The sequence below is a fragment of the Carex rostrata genome, chromosome 17, assembly GCF_964058835.1.
Source record: "Carex rostrata chromosome 17, lpCarRost1.2, whole genome shotgun sequence".
Taxonomy (NCBI): Eukaryota; Viridiplantae; Streptophyta; class Magnoliopsida; order Poales; family Cyperaceae; genus Carex; species Carex rostrata.
The window spans coordinates 5397389-5417798 of record NC_135934.1 but is presented as its reverse complement, the minus strand read 5'-3'; the positions used below and the strand labels follow the sequence as shown (position 1 = coordinate 5417798).

The following is a 20410-nucleotide window of genomic DNA, read 5'->3' as shown; positions in this document are numbered from 1 at the left end:
TGTAGAATGTATATATTTAATATATTCATATGTTATGCTTTTTGTACTGAATAAACTATACGTAGAATGTCTATATTATAAAGATTCATCATATGTTAATCCAAAATATTTTATAGAATAAATTAATACTCTAGTACAATGATGTTAAAAAAAATTAAGATGTTAAAAATATTTGACAGAATAAATTTTACATTGAATATATAAAATTTTATAAATCTGTACATGAGACATTTGATGATATTTGAAATAGTCTAAATCACGATGAATCATCGAATCATCGGATTAAGAGTCTTCAGTCAAAGAAATAAAAAAAGGCAGAGATTGAAATAAATAAAAATCTAAACAAAACATAAAAATAAAATGAAACATAACTTATCAGTAAGTTAAACGCATATTTGAAGTTATTAAAAATGAATGATATCTAGGAAATTTAATGTGGTATAAAAAAATAATAATAATGGAGTCTTCTTTATTTGACACTTTCTAAAAAAAAAGTTTTCAAATTAAAAGACAAAGTAATTAATGTGGAGAGAGAGGGGAGAGGAAGGGAAGGTTAGTTTGGATTCTACAAAGGCATTTTGTTAAGAAATTTAGTGAGGGAGTATTTTATTTGATCTTTCTTAAATGATGGGCATTTTGTAAAATTCCCCCTACAGCAGCAGTTATTATATTACGAAAATGATTGAAAAATGATAATGGAAAAATCGGGCAGAGCAACTTGTGTTCGTCATTACTTTTCACGAAATATTCTCGAGAATCTTTTACAGGATCTCAGTATACTTTGATTGTGCCAATTTTACCATGCATGTTATTGTTTTTTACCATTTGTTTACCATGTTTTTTTTTTTTTTTTTTTTTTTTTTTTTTTGGAGAAAAACTGATAGTAGCTATCAGCTAGAGCCTAGAAGTTTACCGTGTTATTGTTTATGCAACATATATATGTCCGGTGAATCTTGTCACATCGCTTATTATATGTGCAAGTACCAACTAATAACAGCTCCAAAAGGTTTACCATACACCAATGGCAACGAAAGCATTAGAGAAAAATTAGGGTATGATGTGCTAATTAAGAAAATTTTGTAGATAACAGTTCTAGCTAATAACAGCTCTTATTAAATCCGGTCCAACCGCCAATCCGATCCAATTTTAATAACAGTTCTTATTTTTGTAGTTGCAAGCTTTATATAGTATAATTTTTCAAGACTGAGTAGAACTAGGGTGTTCTCAAGTTCGCGGAGTTTTTTTGGTGAGCTTAACCAAATTTATTAAATTGACTTTCAAACAATAAATTTAAATCATTGAAACTAATTTGCTTCACAAATAATGCGTTTACATGTTAAATTCTTAATTTTGGAATTAATTAATTAGTATAAAGCCAAGTGATACAAAAAAAATTATGAGTTAATGTTAATGTATCAATTTTTCATTATTTTTTGACAGATTAACTTTATACTAAATTAATTAAAAAAAATCATAGATTAATATATAAACACATCACTCGTGAATTATAATAATTTTAACAATTTAAATACATCATATGAAATCAATCTGATAAATTTTGAAATCAAAGCTTACCAAATCTCTCAATAAACTTAGGAAAGCTCGAGTTCTACTCTTCAAAACCAATGTTGTAAATAACGGTATGCGCGCACGTGTCGGACAAATAGAGTACCGTCAAGCGATTGATCAGGAATAATCAGAAGTAATCGGCCATAATCAGAAATAATCAGGCGATTAATTGAAAAAATTCGTGACAGTTTGATCGCCGCCAACGACTAATTAGCGGATTAATTGACATAAACAGCCGTTTTTACTAGACTGTGAATTAAAACCTTATATGTTAGGAACACCAGAACAATCTTGAACTTGAACTATACAAAAAGGTAATGCGTACAAAAAATAGCACTTGCAAAAATCATTTATGGGGACCTCTAAAATTGAAATCAACATCATTAACTAGCGTAGCTATCAGCCCTTAAAAGCCCATATTTTATCTTTCCAATAGTTACCAGCAATATTTGTATTTACAAATTGAAATATAGATATATAATTTTGAAGATAAGGAATATCGGATAGCTTCCAAAGTCGAGCAGATCAGTATTATCTTTCTTACTTCAATTTTTTTTCAATTTAATTCTCAAATATCAATTTTTTTTTCTTTTGTGGAAGGGAAAGATTTCCCTAGTTATATTGTATCAAAAAAACTATACATCTTTTGTTGAAAAGCTGCTTTTTAATATATCATTTCTTACTTTTTAAGTCCGAAGAATGTATCGTATACTCTCAATTATCATATATATATGTGATTCATTTATTTAAAAAAATATTTTAAAAATTCTTTCATAGCTTAATAATTTCGAGAAATTTTTAGTTCTAAACGCTAGTATTTTGAACGTGGTGTGAAATTCTATTTGAAAAATTCTAACGAAACGCGTGCTAAAAATTTTGATCATGAATGAAAATATTACTGATTTGATGTCACAACTCTAATTTACAAATAATTTGTAAATTAATGCTGCTGATAAAAAAAAATTCTGCTATTTAAATAACGAAGTAAATGTAAATATAACATAAAAATAGAGACATCTACTTGGTCAAAGTTACAGAAGATCCGAGAAAGTATGAAATAAGTAGATAACGAAATATCTACCAACCACTTCTCTTATTTGCCTTGTCATTGTTTCTCTCCTACAAAGAGCTCACATACAATAAGCCTCACCTCATTCACTGACACTACCAAAACCTTATTTTCTCCATTTATGGACTCAGAATCCCTAATCTCCCCTCCTCCCCTACCAACAACACCAAATAATCATTTTATGACACCTATACTCACCACTCGAGCAATCTGCGTGCGTGCCGTGACATTAGTCTCGCTCATCGCCATCTCTCTATGGGCCAACTACGAGGCGTCGAAAGGATTTGACTTAACCATCCACAACACATCGATGAACACCCTTGTTGGCCGTCAGTTTGACCTCATGTTTGTTTCCAATGGCAAAGCGGCTAAGTTGTTGCTCGAAGCAAGCAACGTCATGGAGCGCATTATGTACCCGGGAAATATGTATGTTAAAAAGCCGGTACGTCATGTAATCCTCGAGTTGGCCGGTGAAAAAACCACCGAGATAGTCCAAGTGAAGCGTGGTTACAAGAAAGAAAAACCAGGTGAGTATCTGATTCTAATCAACCCAGAAATATTGGAAGAGGAGAATGCAACAAAGGCGATGGCAGCGGCATTGTACAGAGCAATGGCTTATGTGTGGCTGTGGGACAGCACAACCTCTACACAAAGAAGCATAGTTGATGCCATGGTTGAGTACCTTATGGTTCGATCCGGCCGGTTTAATTCGATGTCGAGCAAGAATAGGAGCTCAAATGTAGGAAATTTCTTGCAGAAATGCGATAACCTAAGCAACGGTTTTGTGGCACGGCTGAACAATGCGGTGCACGAGCTGCCGAGCGAGCGCATGGTAGATCAGGCATTGAACCAACTGCTTGAAGAACTATGCCTGGAACATCTCCAATTAGCTTCTTTTTAAGGGAAATTTGGTAAAATTAATATTTTCTTGAGCTTTTCAAATGGGAAACTGATGACCTTATGAGTAGTGTAGTTGATTCAAATTAAGGGATCCATTTAATTATGTAGGTATGTGTAAGTTTTAAAGGTCATCTTTCATTATTATTGTTTCATTTAATTTATTTGTAAATTTGTATTCTTGCTTGTGTCATATCTAGCCTATATAGCTAGCTAGTATATCCTTTATGTTGTGTCAATGGTTGGGTTAAATGGAGCATATAATGTGGTGCATGTGTGGGAACATATATAATTTAAGTAATCAACCATGAGTTGGTCAAAATTGCACCCATGATTTCTTTACCCAATAATTAAATATAGATGTTGCAATTGTTAAATAATTTGTGAGACCCATTCAATAATTAATATATTTTATTTTTCATAACCATACTATATAGTCTTTGCAAAACTAATTGCTATTGTCAACGTAACAATATTACAAAAAAAAAATCACTAAACAAATAATGAAAGAATTCAGTACTTATAAAGAGAAATTAATTTAGTCTTCATATAAATTAATGACTCATAATAAATTTACAACAAAAATTTGTTAAATTAACAATTAATTTAGTTTTTATATAAATGTTGCAAATATCACTTTCGTTTACAATCGGTTTACAGTTGAGGTGTAACTTGCATCCGGGCTGCTAAGTGTTGGACTTTGTAGAAAGAAAATAACAGAAGACTTTTTTTTCTCACAATATATAAGAGCAAAGTATTTCATAGATTGTGTGGAATCAAAGGCGCATTTCATAGTATTTTTTGAAGGGCAAGAATATGGGACAGTATCCGCGAGGGATACTGTTGATATACCATCATGGATACTATCATCGCTAATAGAAAAAATATCTTTATGGGAGTATCGGATACTATTGGTATACCGTCGTGGATACTACCGTCGCTAATAGAAAAAACACATTTATGTCGGTATACCATCGCGGATAGTCATTTTTTACCCTTGCGAATACTATCTCATTCTTGTAACAACAGCTCCACTTTTATAGTGCTTGCATTATGTCTCCTATTTTATAATTTTAATAATATAAAATTTAAATTTAAATGTTAAAATAAAAACCATTAGATATATATGTTATAACATTTTCTCTATGCATATGTAAAATAGTATGACATTGTAACTTCATTTGTTTGATTATTATCAAGAGATTGTAAAAATATATTCATATGGTAATTTCTGACTGTTGATCTTTCAACATATTAATTCATTTAAGATAATATTGGAAAGTGATAATTTGTTATGTATTTATGTGCATGTGGAGAATATATTATAGATCGTCTAAAGGTTTTATTTTAGCATATAAATTTCAAAATATTTTATATTAAAAATTAAAAAATAAAGCGAAGATATTAAAAACGGAGGAATTTTAATACTATTTATTTTGTTTAACAATATGTCGGTTGATGTACTATAAAACAAAAAGCGTACTTATTTGAAATAGGCATGCTCTCTATTTCATTCCTCCATTCGGTCCCTCGCTTTCAAATATTTTCTCAATATTATGACAGAACTTTTTTCTAAACTAATGGTGGATGAGACATTTGTGGTGAAATTGGAGAAGTGATGCATTTTGCACTAGAAAGAATGGTGTTGTTGTGAGATGTGGTTCGTGTGGTTATAAAATTGTTCGAAACTAATTGTTGGATATTATTATTATTTTTGCTTTTTTTTATTATTTTTTATTATAGCCCGTAGGAAACATACATATTTTTTCTGTTTTCGGCAGGAATTGAATCCATGTTTTTCCATAGAAGAATGGGATGTCATGACTAGCTGCAATAGGCAGCGGTGACATTATTGTTGCTGTTATTGCATGTTGTTGTTGTTGTTATTGTTAGTATATTTATTAGAGTATGGTTTGAATGCTATAGACACTGGCGGATCCACATAGGTCCAGGGGTAGGCACTTGTCTACCCCTGAATTTGAATTTTTTTTTTAGGCCCAATACGTTTTTACTCTTGTGTCTAACCCTGGCTCAGATACAGTGCCTAACCCTGGCCCAGATAAAATTATAACAAGGCCGGCTCCGCTTGATTGAATTAAAAGATAAATAACAGGCTTCGATCTGACTGCTCCGCTGCCTAATTCCGATTAAATAAAATACTACTTTGAATCTTTGATTGATTCGCTGGCCCAATAAATAAAATACTGTTCCGCTGCTTTGAGGCTTTGATTGACTCACTTGCAACAAAATAAAAAAAAAGTCACTTAATTCTCATTGGCTGCTAGGAGAGGTGAGCGAAACCAAAAAAAAAAAAAAAATACTATTTTTTATATGTGGTGAAAAACGACTCAAGAAATAGCATGGGAGATCAATGGTTGAATGATTGTTTGGTTACTTATATTGAGAGGAATTTGTTCAAGGGTGTTAATAATGAAAGAATTATGCAAAGATTTCAACATATGAAGAACCGCAGAGACAACCTTGGTTCATCGTCATCGACTTGATTTGACTAGATAGGTATTATTATATATTTTTTTTTATATGTAGAACAATACTATTTTTTTATTTTATAGTCTTATTAGCATTTTGTACTTTAGCTCATGAGATTATATGGTAAAAAAAAAATTTGAGCTCTTATTAGTGTTTTGTGTCTACCTCTGACTAAAATCCTGGATCCGCCCCTGGCTATAGATAGCATAAGGTATTCTGTGTTACGACCTAAAAAACTTATCGTATAAACTTTAAACCTCGATTTAAGTAGCTCAATAAACTTTTATATAATAAACTTGTAGAATACTAATTTTTACTACTTTTTATGATTAATGAATTATTGATAATTTTCTATTATTTTTAAGTCATTTTATGTCATCTTTCATAAATTATAAATAATAGTAAAAAAATTCAAATTTTTTTGTAAAAATTGGTATTTTATAAGTTCATTATATAACCAATTTACTGAGCTACTTAAATCGAAGTTTGAAGTTTATTTGATAGATTTTGAAGACCGTAGTACAAATAGTCTTATGCTATCCATAGTACCCAAGTCTTCCTCTATTTATTATTATTATTATTATTATTATTATTATTATTTGTGGTTTTTTGTTGTTATTTTTATTTTATTATTGACATATTTATTTTTGCTGTACAATATTTGTAAAAAAGAGGGAAAACATATATTGTACCATTTGTGTCCTTCATGATTGCGTTACTGAAACTATTAGTCTGATGTCCTTATTATGCACAAGAAAAATGTAACATCAGAGATAAGCCGTACAATTATTGCTGTTTATTTGTCACTACACACAACCCCGATTTTTTTATCCCTCAAAAATTACAAAATTACAAACTTGCTCCTGTTTTTTTTTAAAAGCCCGAAACATCATGAATTCTAGCGGTCCTGGGTTTTTTTGTTTAGAAATTAAGAAGTAATTGAGAAGTAAAATTATTCATCAATTATTTTTTTAATGATTAATATGAAATTAATAATATAAAACTCTTACTAAGTGACATAATAAAACAGAAATATTGTATTAATTCAATTAAAAAAATGAGGAACATGTTTCTTTCAGACAGGTGTGTATGAATGCTCCGATAATTGTACACGGTTTTACTGTACAATCCGTGTGTGATAAAATAAATACAAACTTTTCCGCGTCATTGATCCATGCATTTCTATTATAATATATATCTATCTATTTTTTGTAAGTCATTTATGTCATTTCTAAAGCACATGTAGGTTGTACATGTTTTTATTTGAGACATCTCTCGTAAACGGTGAGGCTAGGGCAAGTGATAACGCAAGAGAGACGATATCTTCACCAAAAAGTGTGAAAAATAATGAAGAAACTTCAAATAGGTGTATCTCGGAACTCGAGTATCCTCTTTCAACATATGATCACTTTCGGAAAGCTTGCGATAAATAAATATCAATTTTGACCCCATAGGGATAATCGGAATTTCATAATTAAAAAAATAATAATAAAGGGAAGAGCCTGAAAACTTGAGCTTAAGTTTCCATTAAGTTTTTTTCGATATAATTTTTTATTTTCTTATCCTTTACCATATTATTGTTGTTGTAAGCAATTTTCTGTGTTGTTTGACTAATTCATTAAACATATAAACATTTAATTTTACAGTCTCTTTGTTTGAGATGTATGTAGGTTTAGCTGTTACATCCAAAGGTCAAAGTAAGTCAAAGATACATATTATGACAAGTCGGTGCGATAAGTTACGTCCAAAGGTCAAAGCAAGTTAAAGGTACATATCATGACAAGTTGACGTGATAAGTTGTACAAGTTAATAAGATATATGATATACTCAAGCTGTAAGGAATGATTTGATACAAATGATCTGATGGAAGATTTCACGGGCCATTTAGAATGTCGGATATTATTGAGATGCTAAATCATAAAAATTACAAAAGATGATAGAGATTGAGATCATGAAGATTACAAAAAATTACACTTTGCCTTATTTCGCCTCCATACTGTTGTCTTCGTCTTCTTAATTTGAATCATTGGTGTACTTAATCATTTTATTGTCATTTTTTTTTTATTGTGCTACCTAATTTTCTTATGTTCCTTTCGAAGGTTTTAACGAATTATTGGTGAGTCTTCGACCTTGCAGTGGGATGACACAAAATTGTGTTGCAATGAGCATTTTTATTCTTGTACTGAATATGTGCTACACACATAATTTTAAAACCCACAAAACACTGATCTACTCGGTGAATTGTCAAACAAAGTTGTTGGAAAAATTTCCTGTATGGCAATAAGGAGACAAGTGTAGGCATTATACTTTGTACAGAAAATGTTCTAAAGGTAAGTAATTCTTATTTTAAATAAACAATATTAACCTTGAGTGTTGCAATACCAGAATACTATATATAATTTAATAGCAATATATATATAGTAATGTTCAGACTGGTACTGGTTGGACAAGATCTTTGTCTGTTGAGAAAAAAATGTCCATTCGTTATAAGTGAAACTGAGCATTGACGGAGGGTAAAAAGTGTTTTTTGCGGAGGTAAAAGTTACTTTTTATGATGGAGCACTATTATAAAAATATTTTTTTTCTATTCGCGACGGTACTTTTCGCGACGGAGTACCGTCATAAATGCATTTTTTCTCTCGCAAAAAGTACATACTTTGTTGTTGTTCATTGATAAAAACTGTGTCAACGAAGAAGATTTCGAAATCGTTGATTGTAAGTACTGTCCATAATACTCCTTAAATGAATATTAAAGAAAAAATGGACAGTACTTATAATTAATGAATATTAAACTGAGGTGTTTCATGACATCTACACGTGAATAATACTCCTTAAATGAATATTAAAGACCAAATTAAATTATATAAATATTTTTGACATATTTTTATAAAAAAAATTCCAAACAAAATGACATATATTAAATCACAAATAACATTCATTAAGTGATATAAAAAATAGAAAGAAATGAAGACATGACCAATCAATTATCAATCAATTCAAAATTTTCTTAAATGATATTTAAAACAAATTTTCTTAAATGATATTTAAAAAAATAAAAATAAATTAAGACCAATCAGAAAAATGATACAATTTGCATGGGGCGAGTACGTGTTTAAATAAATTTAGACTTCACACATAAAAAGAATATAAAAAAATATATAAATTCATAATATCTGATCGAAGGACTGATATTTAATTCAAAATTTCATATTTTAATCAAAATTATTGACGAATCAGAACATCTTGCATAATATAATATAGGATTTGTATATATACCCCATGTTATAACGGTAAAAGCTGGAGAGGTAGTTTTCAAATTTGATTTCTTCACCATTTTTTTTTAACTTATTGGTTCTTTTATTTCACATTTACAAATGTGCATCACTTACAGAGGTGGATCCAAGTCTTAGTTAAAGGTGGCTAGCTAGCCACCTTCAATAAATGACAAATGTTTAGTTGTAGTCTAGTAGGTAGAGTTATATTTTATAGTTGAAAAATTTTAGATTCAAATTTCACTCACTACAATTGTTCATTTTAATTTTCAGCCACTTCTAGAAAAAATTTCTAGTTCCATCCCTATTCACTTACTATTAATTGATTACTGAAATCATATCCTGATCTTTCTTATCGATTTTGTTTTATTTTCAGAGATTTACAAACTCTTGCCCACCGAACAGTGAGGGAAATAGTAAAGGTAGCATAGGAAGAATGAGATAAATATTTTTGTTAGTTCTAGTTACATATGCTATAAAAGAACAAATTCTTGTTGAATATTATGTTATTTATACTCTATTTTATGAATTGATATAGTTTCATGAAGTATTTGTGATTGCATTAGCTTTTGATTCCGCCAAACCGAATCTGAATAATTAATTTGTCACTATGGTCTGATGTCGAATTGGAGTTGTTCAAGGTACATAAAAATTCGTGAATAAATTTTTTAAATTCATACAAATTAAATACGTACGAATATTTAAACAGGTCAAAAGACTTCGATCAGAAATGCGACCTTTTTCAAACTCTTGGTTGGTTTGGGCCGGACAGAGGCATCAGATCCGGCCCATAATCCACACCTACCAAAACAGCGATCGCATCCCACGTCCCGATCGCAACCTTCTCCAAGTCCCAAAATCAAATAAAATCGAGAGAACCCAGACAGCGGTCGAAAAGCAACAGAAGTCCTCGATTCATCCAACCGCTCCCGACTCGTGCCCTGGTTCGGAGTCTCAACCCTTTCCCCTCCCTCCAATCAATCAAATCCGAATCCAATCTCCCCTCTAATCGATCGCGCGCTCTCTGCCCTGGTGATCTGGTCGCTTCTCAATTCGAATATAATTTTCCGGATCGGATGTCGTCGCCCCTACCCGAACCGTTTTTCGTGCAGTCTTCCTCTACTGCTACTGCCGCTGCACCCGCTGCACCTGCTGCTGCTGCTTCCACCTCCTCTCCGTCCAACTCCAAGCCCAGGCTTACGCTCGATGACATCACTCGCCTCTTTAACATTCCCATTACTGATGCTGCTTCTATTCTAGGTCTCTCTCTTTTTCTATCTTTTTGGAAACAAGCGGTGGGTTTTATCTTCTCGCCTGATTCTTTTTTTTTTTCTGGTTCTAAAACAGTGACAATTTTTATCAGGTGTTTCTACGAGTGTTTTGAAGAGGTTGTGTCGCAAAAATGGTATAGCTAGATGGCCTTATAGGCAGGTAAATCCTCTTTTTTCAGTTAATTTATGTATTATCTGAGACTCTGAGTACTTTGATTACATTGGTTCTTTTATGAGCTTCCCCATGAATTATTGATATTTGTGAATTTTGTACTGTGAATTATTGATAGTTGTGAATTTTGTAGTGTGTACTAGTAAATGACTGTAAGGTACACCAAAAAATTAGTTTGTTTCAGAAAATTGTCCACTTAAAAAAAACAACAACTTTAGCTTAGCAGAAGAAAGAAAAAGAAGCAATTGTATGCCCATAAATTGCAGCTTGGATTTATATATATATATCAGTTAAAAGTTGGATATTTTACCACCTCATAAAATTATTGCAGATAGTAATATTCAAATAATATAATGATGATTTCTTCGGCAATTTGTTTTCTTTGGTTAGCTTCTTTCTGGTAAGACGATTGAAGATATTAAAAGAGAAGCTGAAATAGAAAAAATCAAAATTCAAAAGCGTGAAGAAATGGCAAAACGCAAGACTGACTCGAAATCAAATTCTGCAGCCTCAATGGGATCACTCAGAAATGTGTATATATTCCTTTCCTTTCTTTCTTTTTTCTCTTTTTTAAAAAGGCGGTACACAATGGCACCACCCCTTCCATTAGCAAAAAGAACCAAACAATTCCAAAATCCAATAACATCACCATTTATAAAATCAACAAACCTGGAAAAAACTTATGCAATCTAGACCTCAATTAAAGTGATGAGCTCTTTACATGGAATCTTTAATTTTATATTGTTTTCTCAATTATTAGCTTTACTCTATATTTCATTTTGACACAATTTTTTGGTGATATGAAAACGGAAACTTGTGGATCCAGAACCGGAATTGGAAAGTTTTAAATTATGAAGATTGCAGAAATTGTTGCAATTCTCCTTTTGGTTCATAGAAAAAAACTGTGATTTAAAATGTAACACAGAGTTAAAGCTAATAAAGCAGTTTCGGATTCTGTTTCCACTGATTTGCAGTATATGTTACGAAACAAAATTACACCCTGATTGAAACAAAGTCTCGAAGTGTAAAACGAGAAAACAGTTTGGGAATATTTGTTTTTCACTGATCACATTGAAACGGATTTGATGGGATTTGAAGGAATGAAACTCATGTCCAGAAATCCTCGCCATTTTTCTTTCTTTTCATCTGTTTGCATGAAACCCTAATTATGGTTTAATGGCTTAGGATGGAAATTGGAAGAACTCCATGGGATTTCTTCACTATATGTGTAGTGAATTCTTCTTACAAGATGGAGCATTCTGATTATGAAAATTCAATTTCAAATTACCTCTATTTTATTCATTATTGAAGAGAAATGAATTTCTGTTAGACTTTGTTTTGATCAGGGTATTAAAGTTTCAATTTGGATGTCTGGGATCTTCCTAGTTTAAAGAAGAAGTGGTGCATTCTATTATTATTGATTTGCATTTTTATATCACTAAACAACAAGAAAAGTGTCATTTTTGAATTAGATTTGTTTATGCTGTTGTTCATCCTGCAAAAAAACAAAAACTATATTTGGTTTATGATCTAAGTGGCCATACAAGTTTCTCTGGACTCGACACGTGAAAAATACTTCGAATATTTAAGTAAATTTTGTCTTGTTTCCAGATAGGCTTGTCAAACTGTATCAGGCCAATTATTTACAATTTGTTCCATACAATGTTTCTATTTATATAGTGATGAAATGCAATACTATTTCTTCTGCAGGGGTGATCAAAATCACAGAATGGCACCTGGACAAGCACTCCAAGGAGCAAATAGATTCATGGCACCACATTTGGACCCGTTTAGCCCACTGAAAAATGTCCCGACCTACTTGGATGAGTTCAAATTTGGGTTCCCGTCAACTGGCCTCTCCAGTGCCTCCAACAAATGGTGGGGAAGTGAGGAGAGCAATCCCAAACAACCCTCTGTCGAGGAGGGTGAAATCCAAAAAAATTCATCTGAGATATTGGTTTCTTTGAGAAGGAGAGCTGTGGAAGATTCAAGAGATTTGATTGAAGGGAAGAAAGGTGTGGATAACTGTATATTAAACAAGAAACAGAAGCTGGTGCTGATGCAAGTATTTGGATCTTCACTTCCTGAACAGTTGAAAAATGTAGTTTCTTAATTTAGTTGTATGTTCTGTTCTCTGTAGTTGTTCTTGTATTGTGTGTAGTGTTTGAGCTACCGTAGCTAAAATTAGGCTAGAATTGGATACTCTTTAACTTGTCAACAAAAATGGAGATATTCTTTTGGAATCCTTAGCTTTGCTAAAAAAATGGTTAGTTGGATGCTTCTGTAGTCACTATTTGTCTGTTATTAAATCATCATTTGCAAGAAACCGAGGATGGAAAGCTATATCAGCGCCAATTGGTTTCCTTTCTTTTGCTATTTCAAGATCCATCATGTTGTGTGTGCTTTTTTTTTTTTTGTTCAAGTTTTAGAATGTCGATAAGATTCAATGACAGTTTCGGTGTTACGCCAACACAATTAATATGAGATCAAAATTTGCACCAACATATATTAATACTAGTATCATACCGTGCCTTGCAACGGGAATATATTATAAGAACAAATATATCAATGAAAATAATAATTATCTAAAAATTAAGACACATGTCAATAGAAAATTTATATGATTTTGTATTTTTAATCAACTTTAATCGTGATCTCTAATAACAATTTGATGATGTGATGATTCTTTATTTTTAAGTACCAATAATATCAAATAATAGCTCGATTTGAATCTAATATCAAATATCATACAACAATTCAATATTGGCATATAATATGATATAAAAAAACATAAATAAAAAGTACTATCATGTGTATGTATAGAATATATATATACACACATATTATAAGAGAAATATATACTTACATACACGTTCCAATTTTGTATTATTATTCTTCTTTGTTTCTAATTTAGAATACACACACACATTGATATATTATATATTGAAAATATATTTTAAATTGCCCACACCAATATGTATAAAAACAAAGAAAGAGAAATAAGGAAAAAAAATTGATTTCCATTATGATCCATATAGAAATGAAGAAGAAGGAAACAAAGAAATAAGAAAATGAAAGGTGAAGTCTTCTCAATTGAAGAGGAGAAATATAGAAACAAAGAAATAAGGAAATGAATAAATATATCGCTAAATTTCAGAATTTATTCAATTTTAATTGTAACATATTGTGTGGCAGCACATGTGGTGAGTATGCTTTTAACTAAATTTAGACTTTTATACATAAAATAGATGTATTTAATCAAAAGAAGACAAATTATATAATTGGAAGGCTGAGATCAAATTTGAAGTTTCATCTTTCAATCATAGCCGTTGGCGGATCGGACACCCAATGTGCTTAATAATAGAATGGAGAAATGGAGATGAGATGAAATCGTCATAGGTCCAAAATCTAAAAATCACAGAAAATCTCAAGCGATGATCTAGTAGTTTGTTTGGTGGAATTTTCTGCATAATTTTTTAATTATCAAAGTTAAACCGCAATTAATCTTCTTTAGTTTATAAATTTCCTCGTATTTTGCCTATTTTTTTATTTAATTGTTCCGTAGAGGAGACCCAAGGCAAAGCATCCACTCCCTGCATGTATTCTGTTGGGCTTGCAATATTTTGTTGGAGTGGTTGTGGTATTATAGCAAAATTGTCACCTCAGACAACATCAGAGGAATTATTCATTTTGATTTTTCCAGAGGGGAGGTTGGTCCATTTTTTTCCTTTTTCTTTTGAGAACTAGAGGTTGGCCGAGATTTTTATTTTTACCCAATTAAAAAATTATTTTAATAATAATAACCAAGGTTTATCAAAAATTTTAAAAATACCCAACCCGTGGAATTTTTCCACGGGTTGGAATTTAATTTCCACCCGTGGAAAAATTCCACGGGCCCAACCTTTTTTTTTTTTTTTTTTAAAACAGAAATTTGTATTTATTTTTTATTTTTTGTATTGAAATATTAGAAATATTGGATATATTTCTTTGAAAATAGATGGAATACAATATAATTTGATTTATTAGAAAGACTGCAACAAATAACCCGGATCAATATTTTTCAGGTCGGATTTTTCGCGGCTGTAAGAAAAATTAATATATTTCTTTATGTGTTATTGGAAAAAAATAAAAATACTTAGATTCCGAGTTATTGATCCCGGTTCAAATGTCACTTCTATGTAATCTAGAAAATATTATGATCTTTCTAGTACATTTAATTTATTAAAAGTTATATCTATTTTGAAAAAAAACAAAAAATTTAATTTATTTAATGATTATTATTCAAAAATAATTCTCAAAATAGATACAACTTTTAATAAATTAAATGTACTAGAAAGATCATAATATTTTCTAGATTACATAGAAGTGACTTTTGAACCGGGATCAATAACTCGGAATCTAAGCATTTTTATTTTTTTCCAATAACACATAAAGAAATATATTAATTTTTCTTACAGCCGCGAAAAATCCGACCTGAAAAATATTGATCCGGGTTATTTGTTGCAGTCTTTCTAATAAATCAAATTATATTGTATTCCATCTATTTTCAAAGAAATATATCCAATATTTCTAATATTTCAATACAAAAAATAAAAAATAAATACAAATTTCTGTTTTAAAAAAAAAAAAAAAAAGGTTGGGCCCGTGGAATTTTTCCACGGGTGGAAATTAAATTCCAACCCGTGGAAAAATTCCACGGGTTGGGTATTTTTAAAATTTTTGATAAACCTTGGTTATTATTATTAAAATAATTTTTTAATTGGGTAAAAATAAAAATCTCGGAGAGGTTGGTCTTAGTCTTACAAATGTTTACAAAAGAAGTGCCAAACATGATTATAATGTAATGTAAACAAAAACAAAAAAGAAAACCAAAACAGGAAAAACAAAGAGGAGAGGAATCCTAAATCCTAATGTACGTCACGTGAAAATATTGAAAAGCTGCCTCAAGAGAAGTGGTGTCTTTTACAAAGGTAAAAAAGGAGAACCTCAAATCACATGCTATGCGCACTGTGCAGCGTGCAAGTTTCAGTTTTTTACTGCGGGACAGTTGTACTGCCTCCAAACTTTGTCTTGTACTGTCCAAAAAGCAAAAGACCACAATGCCCATACTTGTACAGTTACCCTTGTTTACCGATTTACCACCAAATAATTTCACTTTTGTGGTATTCTAGTCCGGTACCAGGTCTCTCTCTCTATTGGTAATCTACAGTTTGAGAAAGAACATGGGTGGAAATGGAATGTGTTTCTCTATGATACTGTTTCTTCTTTGCTTCACCTCAGGTAAGTTTCTTCTCTTGGTTAGATAACTCTACATTTACCTCTCAGGTGTTAGCAGTTGTCAGGAGATTTATAATTTATTGTTGAAAGGACAATTTTCAGTGTATAATTTTGTTTTTTTTTGAGGAAAATCAGTGTATAAATTTATGAGGGGCTGCTTGGCTTCACAGTATATGTTACTATTGGTCTCTCAATGGTTTAAACTTTAAAGGATGGTAACTAATAGAACCAATAAGTGTAATTAATATTTGACAGCATTTAAAAAATAGCTTATTTTTTCCACAAAAAAAGGAAAAACATGATATTGAGTTTTACTCTGAAAAAGAGGGAGAATTGGACTTCTATTCTCTTTACCTTACTTGATACTTAATGTTACAAGTTCAATTTTCATCATGTGCAAACATGCATAGCAAATTCACAAATGAATCTAGCTATTTATACAAGGTCTTGCTAGTGACTTGAGATGGTAGATGAATATTTCCTGCACAAAAAGTTCTGAGTCTCTACTAAAGAAATTCTTTTTAGCAGGGATCGGACACACGATTCGGCTTGTGCAGGGACAGGTACTGGCAATTAGCAAATGAAACCAGATTAATACATTTTCAATATCTCATTTCCGCATAAATCACTGAACAAACACAATACTTAATCTTCACAACTTTCCCACAGAAAACTTGGTGCATTGCTAAGCCTTCGACAGATGAGGGGACTCTGATTGCGAACCTGAACTATGCATGCTCTCAGGTCGACTGCAGTGTGTTGCAAAAGGGCAAACCATGCTTCAACCCTGATAACTTGATTTCTCATGCCTCAGTGGCCATGAACCTCTACTATCAATCCAGAGGGAGAAATGCTTGGAATTGCAATTTCAAGAACGCCGCAGTTGTTGTCTTGACAGACCCTAGTAAGACCTCATTTTTAACTTTCTTGCTCTTTTTGGTTGCTTTCTGGACTAATCGGTGTTTATATTTTCCATATTTATTCTTTACCAAATGCAGGCTATGGTGGTTGCATGTTTGCATAAAATCAGGAAAGTTTACTTTAAATTCCCTTGAAGGAAAATACGAGTTGAGAGGCTTGTTTAACTAGAATGGAAAACTCAAAATTTTGATTGTCTTCCTAGGTTGAACTTTACTGATTGTTTCAGTACCAGTGTTATTGACTCTTTTTGTGTCATTATTATTTGATCCCAGCTATTTCTTCCCCTTAAATTCATACCGGGTAGGGAATAAGGGCATGGTGAGAGAACTCACTGTGATGGGGCCAAGTTCTCTCCAACAAAATTTACTGATTGTTCTTGAGCTCAAGAGAAACGGAATTGGCATCGTTTGTTCATGTTGTCTGCTTTCCATGTTGGCGAGTCTTGCCTCCAAGCAGCTCGTGATGTGTTGTCTATAAAAGAGAATTTGGATTTCAATCATATGGGCAAAGTTAAATTACAGAATAAGATATATAACAGAAGGATGTAATTAGTACCAAAATCATATATCCAAAATGTGCAAGACAGTAATTTCCCTTCATTTGTATTAGCTTATCCTATCTTTTACAAAAAAGAAAAGAAATAAAATTGTAAAGTTACAACCCCTACCAGTAATCTCTACAAGAACAAAACCCATCCCTGAAGTGATGAAATCGAATCCCTCAGAACAACCATTTGTCTGATGATTTTCAAAATGAGCTTAATAGCAGAGTGCCAATCCCCACAACCCCTAAGGTTCTTCAGAACCCTAACTGTGCTTCCTTCTATGATACTTAACAAACCAAATACAAGCGATCTTCTCACTGTGGTATATTAGCATGGCGTCCTTTTGTTCATCATCCACATCATGCAATGCAAACCTCTTGTCACGAATATAACCATACTCCATTAACATTGTACCCAACCATTCGAGCCTTTTTTTATATCTCTTGGGTCATTGCATGTGACCTGTCTCCACATACAAATTCATGCCTCGTATTTCTAATTGTAACTGTATCCAGTGACCTTCTCAATACCTCGGCATCTCATCATTCCTCGAATCTGTGCTACATCATTCCATCTACCAGCTGTGGCATAAATGTTAGAGAGTAAAACGTAGACAGCGCTATTACCAGGGTCAAGATTAAATATTTCCTTTGAAGCTCTTTCAGCCACTTCCACATTTCCATGCGCTCGACATGCACCAACCAACGCTAGCCATATAGCAACATTAGGACTTAATGGCATATTCTGTATGAATTTCTCTGCTTCATCTAATTTCCCGCATCTACCCAAAATATCAACCATGCAAACATAGTGCTCCATTTTTATCTCAATAGAAGGATCTTTTTTCAACATTTCAAAATAGTACCTTCCTTTGTCAAGCATTTTAACATGGCTACAAGCCATCAACAAACCAGTGTATGTAATTGCATCAGGCTGTACAAGATGCTGATTCATTTCATCGAACAGTTTGAGGGCTAGTGATGCATAACCATTTTGTGCACACCCAACTATAACAGAGTTCCAGGAGACAAGATTCTTTTCATGAATATTTTCAAACATCTTTAAGCCTGCATCTATATTGCCACATTTTGAGTACATAACAACTAACGAATTCCCCACAAATTCATCAAGATCTAAACCGAATTTCACAGTACTGGCATGGATTTTCTTTCCTCTGTCAAGAGCTTCAAGACCACAACAAGAGTACAATGCACTTGCAAAAGTAGACTGGCCGGGCTTTATTCCAGAAACAATCATTTTATTAAACTCAACTAAGGCTTGTGCATAGTTTTCATTTATATTATAACCAGTGATAAGGGCTGTCCAAGTGACCAGAGTTTTATGGCCGTTTTCATCAAATAAGCGCTTAGAGAGATCAATTTTCTTACATCTAGCATAAAGCGTTAGAAGGGAAGTGGCAACATAACCATCTAAAATGTGGCTACTTTTTAGTAATTGGGCATGAATCTGAGTGCCTGAAATGAAATTAGAAGTATTGGCACAAGCGGTTAACAAACAAGCATAAGTGCTTGTTGTGGGTTTGATTCCCAAATGCCACATACGTTCAAAGAGTTCTAAAGCCTCTTCACTACGACCATTTTGTTCATAACCCCCAATTATTGCCGTCCATGAAATAACATTTCTCCTTGGCATTTCATCAAACATTTTGCGGGCCTTGACAATTTCTCCATTGAATAAGTACCCACAAATCATGGCATTCCATGCGGCTGTATCCTTCTGAGGAATCCTTGAAAACACCACCTCAGCATCATTCACTCTACCAAATTTTGCAAAACCATTAATCATGGTGGTCCATGAGATTACATTTCTTTCGGGCATTTCATCAAACATATTAAGCGCACCCTTCAGATCTCCAAAGTCAAGATAGGCTTTCAGGATTGAGTTCCACGCAACAACATCTCTTATCGGCATATTATCAAACAGTTTGAAAGCATCGGCAAAGCGGTTGGATTTGGACAAGCCATTGATCATCATGGTGAATAGTTGCACATCAGGAGAGGGAATTTTAGCGAACATTATTCGGGCTTCCTCAATCTGCTGTTCACTGAGAAGGCACGACAACGCACGCTTCCAGTAAGACATTTCCTTACTGGGGTTTTTGTTTTCGCAGGGGTGGTAGGCTAAATACTTGGGAGCTATGTAAGAGGAAATTGAAGGGAGGAGATGTTTGGTAGGGGAAGTAAGAGCAATAAATCTCTTCATGATTTGAAATTAGAAGCATCGAAGTGTTATCTTCTATCTGCTTGCAAATAAATATTTTTTCGTTATTGCGTGAATATTTGGAAGAAATATATGTATGACACGCGGGAAGAAACACGCGGCAATAAGGGAAGGGAAGGATTTTGATTTCCGCATCACAAATAGAAGCCAGTGATCTCTGAGCCGAAGCGGATTTCGATACTCGATCCGACCCGAATATTTAAAATCACCAGTCCGCAGTTAGCAGTTAACAGTAGCACACGGCACACCTGCTGCTAAACTCCGACAACATTGACGGATTAATCGGGTCCCACTTGAATTGCCCGTAAACGACGGATCTATAAAGTAACCATTAAACCGATAACGCGGAATTCATCCATACACATTTTATCCACTGATCCCGCTCTCCTTTCGCCTTACCAAAGAAGGAACCCATCTCCGCTTTTGCATGCAGCCCTTCTCGAATTTTTTTTTTATAAACCATAAATAATTAAATGAATTTTATAGAACTAACATGATTGTTTTTTTTTTTTGAAAAAACATAAGTACTGAACGGACCGTTCGGTCTCACAATTCTCTTTTCTTCAAACCGAACGGACCGTTCGGTCTCAACTTTTATTTATTTATTTTTACCCTTTTTCACAAAAGATCCAACAAAGCCCCAGAGTCTCCTCTTTTTTTTTCCAATACCGAACCATTCATCCAGTG

At 32.5% G+C, this 20410-nt stretch overlaps 4 protein-coding genes across 5 annotated transcripts; 3 read left to right on the top strand and 1 right to left on the bottom strand.

The window, feature by feature from the left end:
• Nucleotides 1–2716: 2716 nt before the first annotated feature.
• On the top strand, nucleotides 2717–3728 carry LOC144568546 (uncharacterized). Its single transcript, XM_078318910.1, has one exon. The coding sequence runs from the start codon at nucleotides 2760–2762 to the stop codon at nucleotides 3537–3539; it is 780 nt and encodes a 259-aa protein (XP_078175036.1). The 5' UTR covers nucleotides 2717–2759; the 3' UTR covers nucleotides 3540–3728.
• Nucleotides 3729–10159: 6431 nt separating this feature from the next.
• Nucleotides 10160–13068, top strand: LOC144568584 (uncharacterized). The gene is made up of 4 exons (XM_078318954.1): nucleotides 10160–10557; nucleotides 10661–10728; nucleotides 11131–11273; nucleotides 12451–13068. The coding sequence occupies exons 1-4, from the start codon at nucleotides 10374–10376 to the stop codon at nucleotides 12851–12853; spliced, it is 798 nt and encodes a 265-aa protein (XP_078175080.1). The 5' UTR covers nucleotides 10160–10373; the 3' UTR covers nucleotides 12854–13068.
• A 2528-nt stretch (nucleotides 13069–15596) lies between these two features.
• Nucleotides 15597–17211, top strand: LOC144568572 (glucan endo-1,3-beta-D-glucosidase-like). 2 transcript variants are annotated; one of them, XM_078318940.1, is made up of 4 exons: nucleotides 15597–16020; nucleotides 16546–16580; nucleotides 16687–16921; nucleotides 17016–17211. In XM_078318940.1, the coding sequence occupies exons 1-4, from the start codon at nucleotides 15963–15965 to the stop codon at nucleotides 17039–17041; spliced, it is 354 nt and encodes a 117-aa protein (XP_078175066.1). In that variant the 5' UTR covers nucleotides 15597–15962; the 3' UTR covers nucleotides 17042–17211. The 2 variants fall into 2 exon arrangements, with proteins under 2 accessions (XP_078175066.1, XP_078175065.1); XM_078318939.1 differs by having other exon boundaries at nucleotides 16687–17211.
• Nucleotides 17212–17430: 219 nt separating this feature from the next.
• Nucleotides 17431–20159, bottom strand: LOC144568571 (pentatricopeptide repeat-containing protein At5g46460, mitochondrial-like). Its single transcript, XM_078318938.1, is given in 5 exon segments — nucleotides 17431–17653; nucleotides 17655–17786; nucleotides 17788–17918; nucleotides 17920–17983; nucleotides 17985–20159. Coding segments are annotated over 5 exon segments (2100 nt in total). The 5' UTR covers nucleotides 19706–20159; the 3' UTR covers nucleotides 17431–17601.
• Nucleotides 20160–20410: the final 251 nt, after the last annotated feature.

Coding starts and splice junctions, on each gene's coding strand:
- LOC144568584 (XM_078318954.1), top strand. CDS start 10,374: ATGTCGTCGCCCCTACCCGAACCGTTTTTCGTGCAGTCTTCCTCTACT. Junction 10,729..11,130: donor CTAGATGGCCTTATAGGCAG/GTAAATCCTCTT, acceptor TTCTTTGGTTAG/CTTCTTTCTGGTAAGACGAT. Junction 11,274..12,450: donor ATGGGATCACTCAGAAATGT/GTATATATTCCT, acceptor TTTCTTCTGCAG/GGGTGATCAAAATCACAGAA.
- LOC144568572 (XM_078318939.1), top strand. CDS start 15,963: ATGGGTGGAAATGGAATGTGTTTCTCTATGATACTGTTTCTTCTTTGC. Junction 16,021..16,545: donor TCTTCTTTGCTTCACCTCAG/GTAAGTTTCTTC, acceptor TCTTTTTAGCAG/GGATCGGACACACGATTCGG. Junction 16,581..16,686: donor TTCGGCTTGTGCAGGGACAG/GTACTGGCAATT, acceptor ACTTTCCCACAG/AAAACTTGGTGCATTGCTAA.
- LOC144568546 (XM_078318910.1), top strand. CDS start 2,760: ATGGACTCAGAATCCCTAATCTCCCCTCCTCCCCTACCAACAACACCA.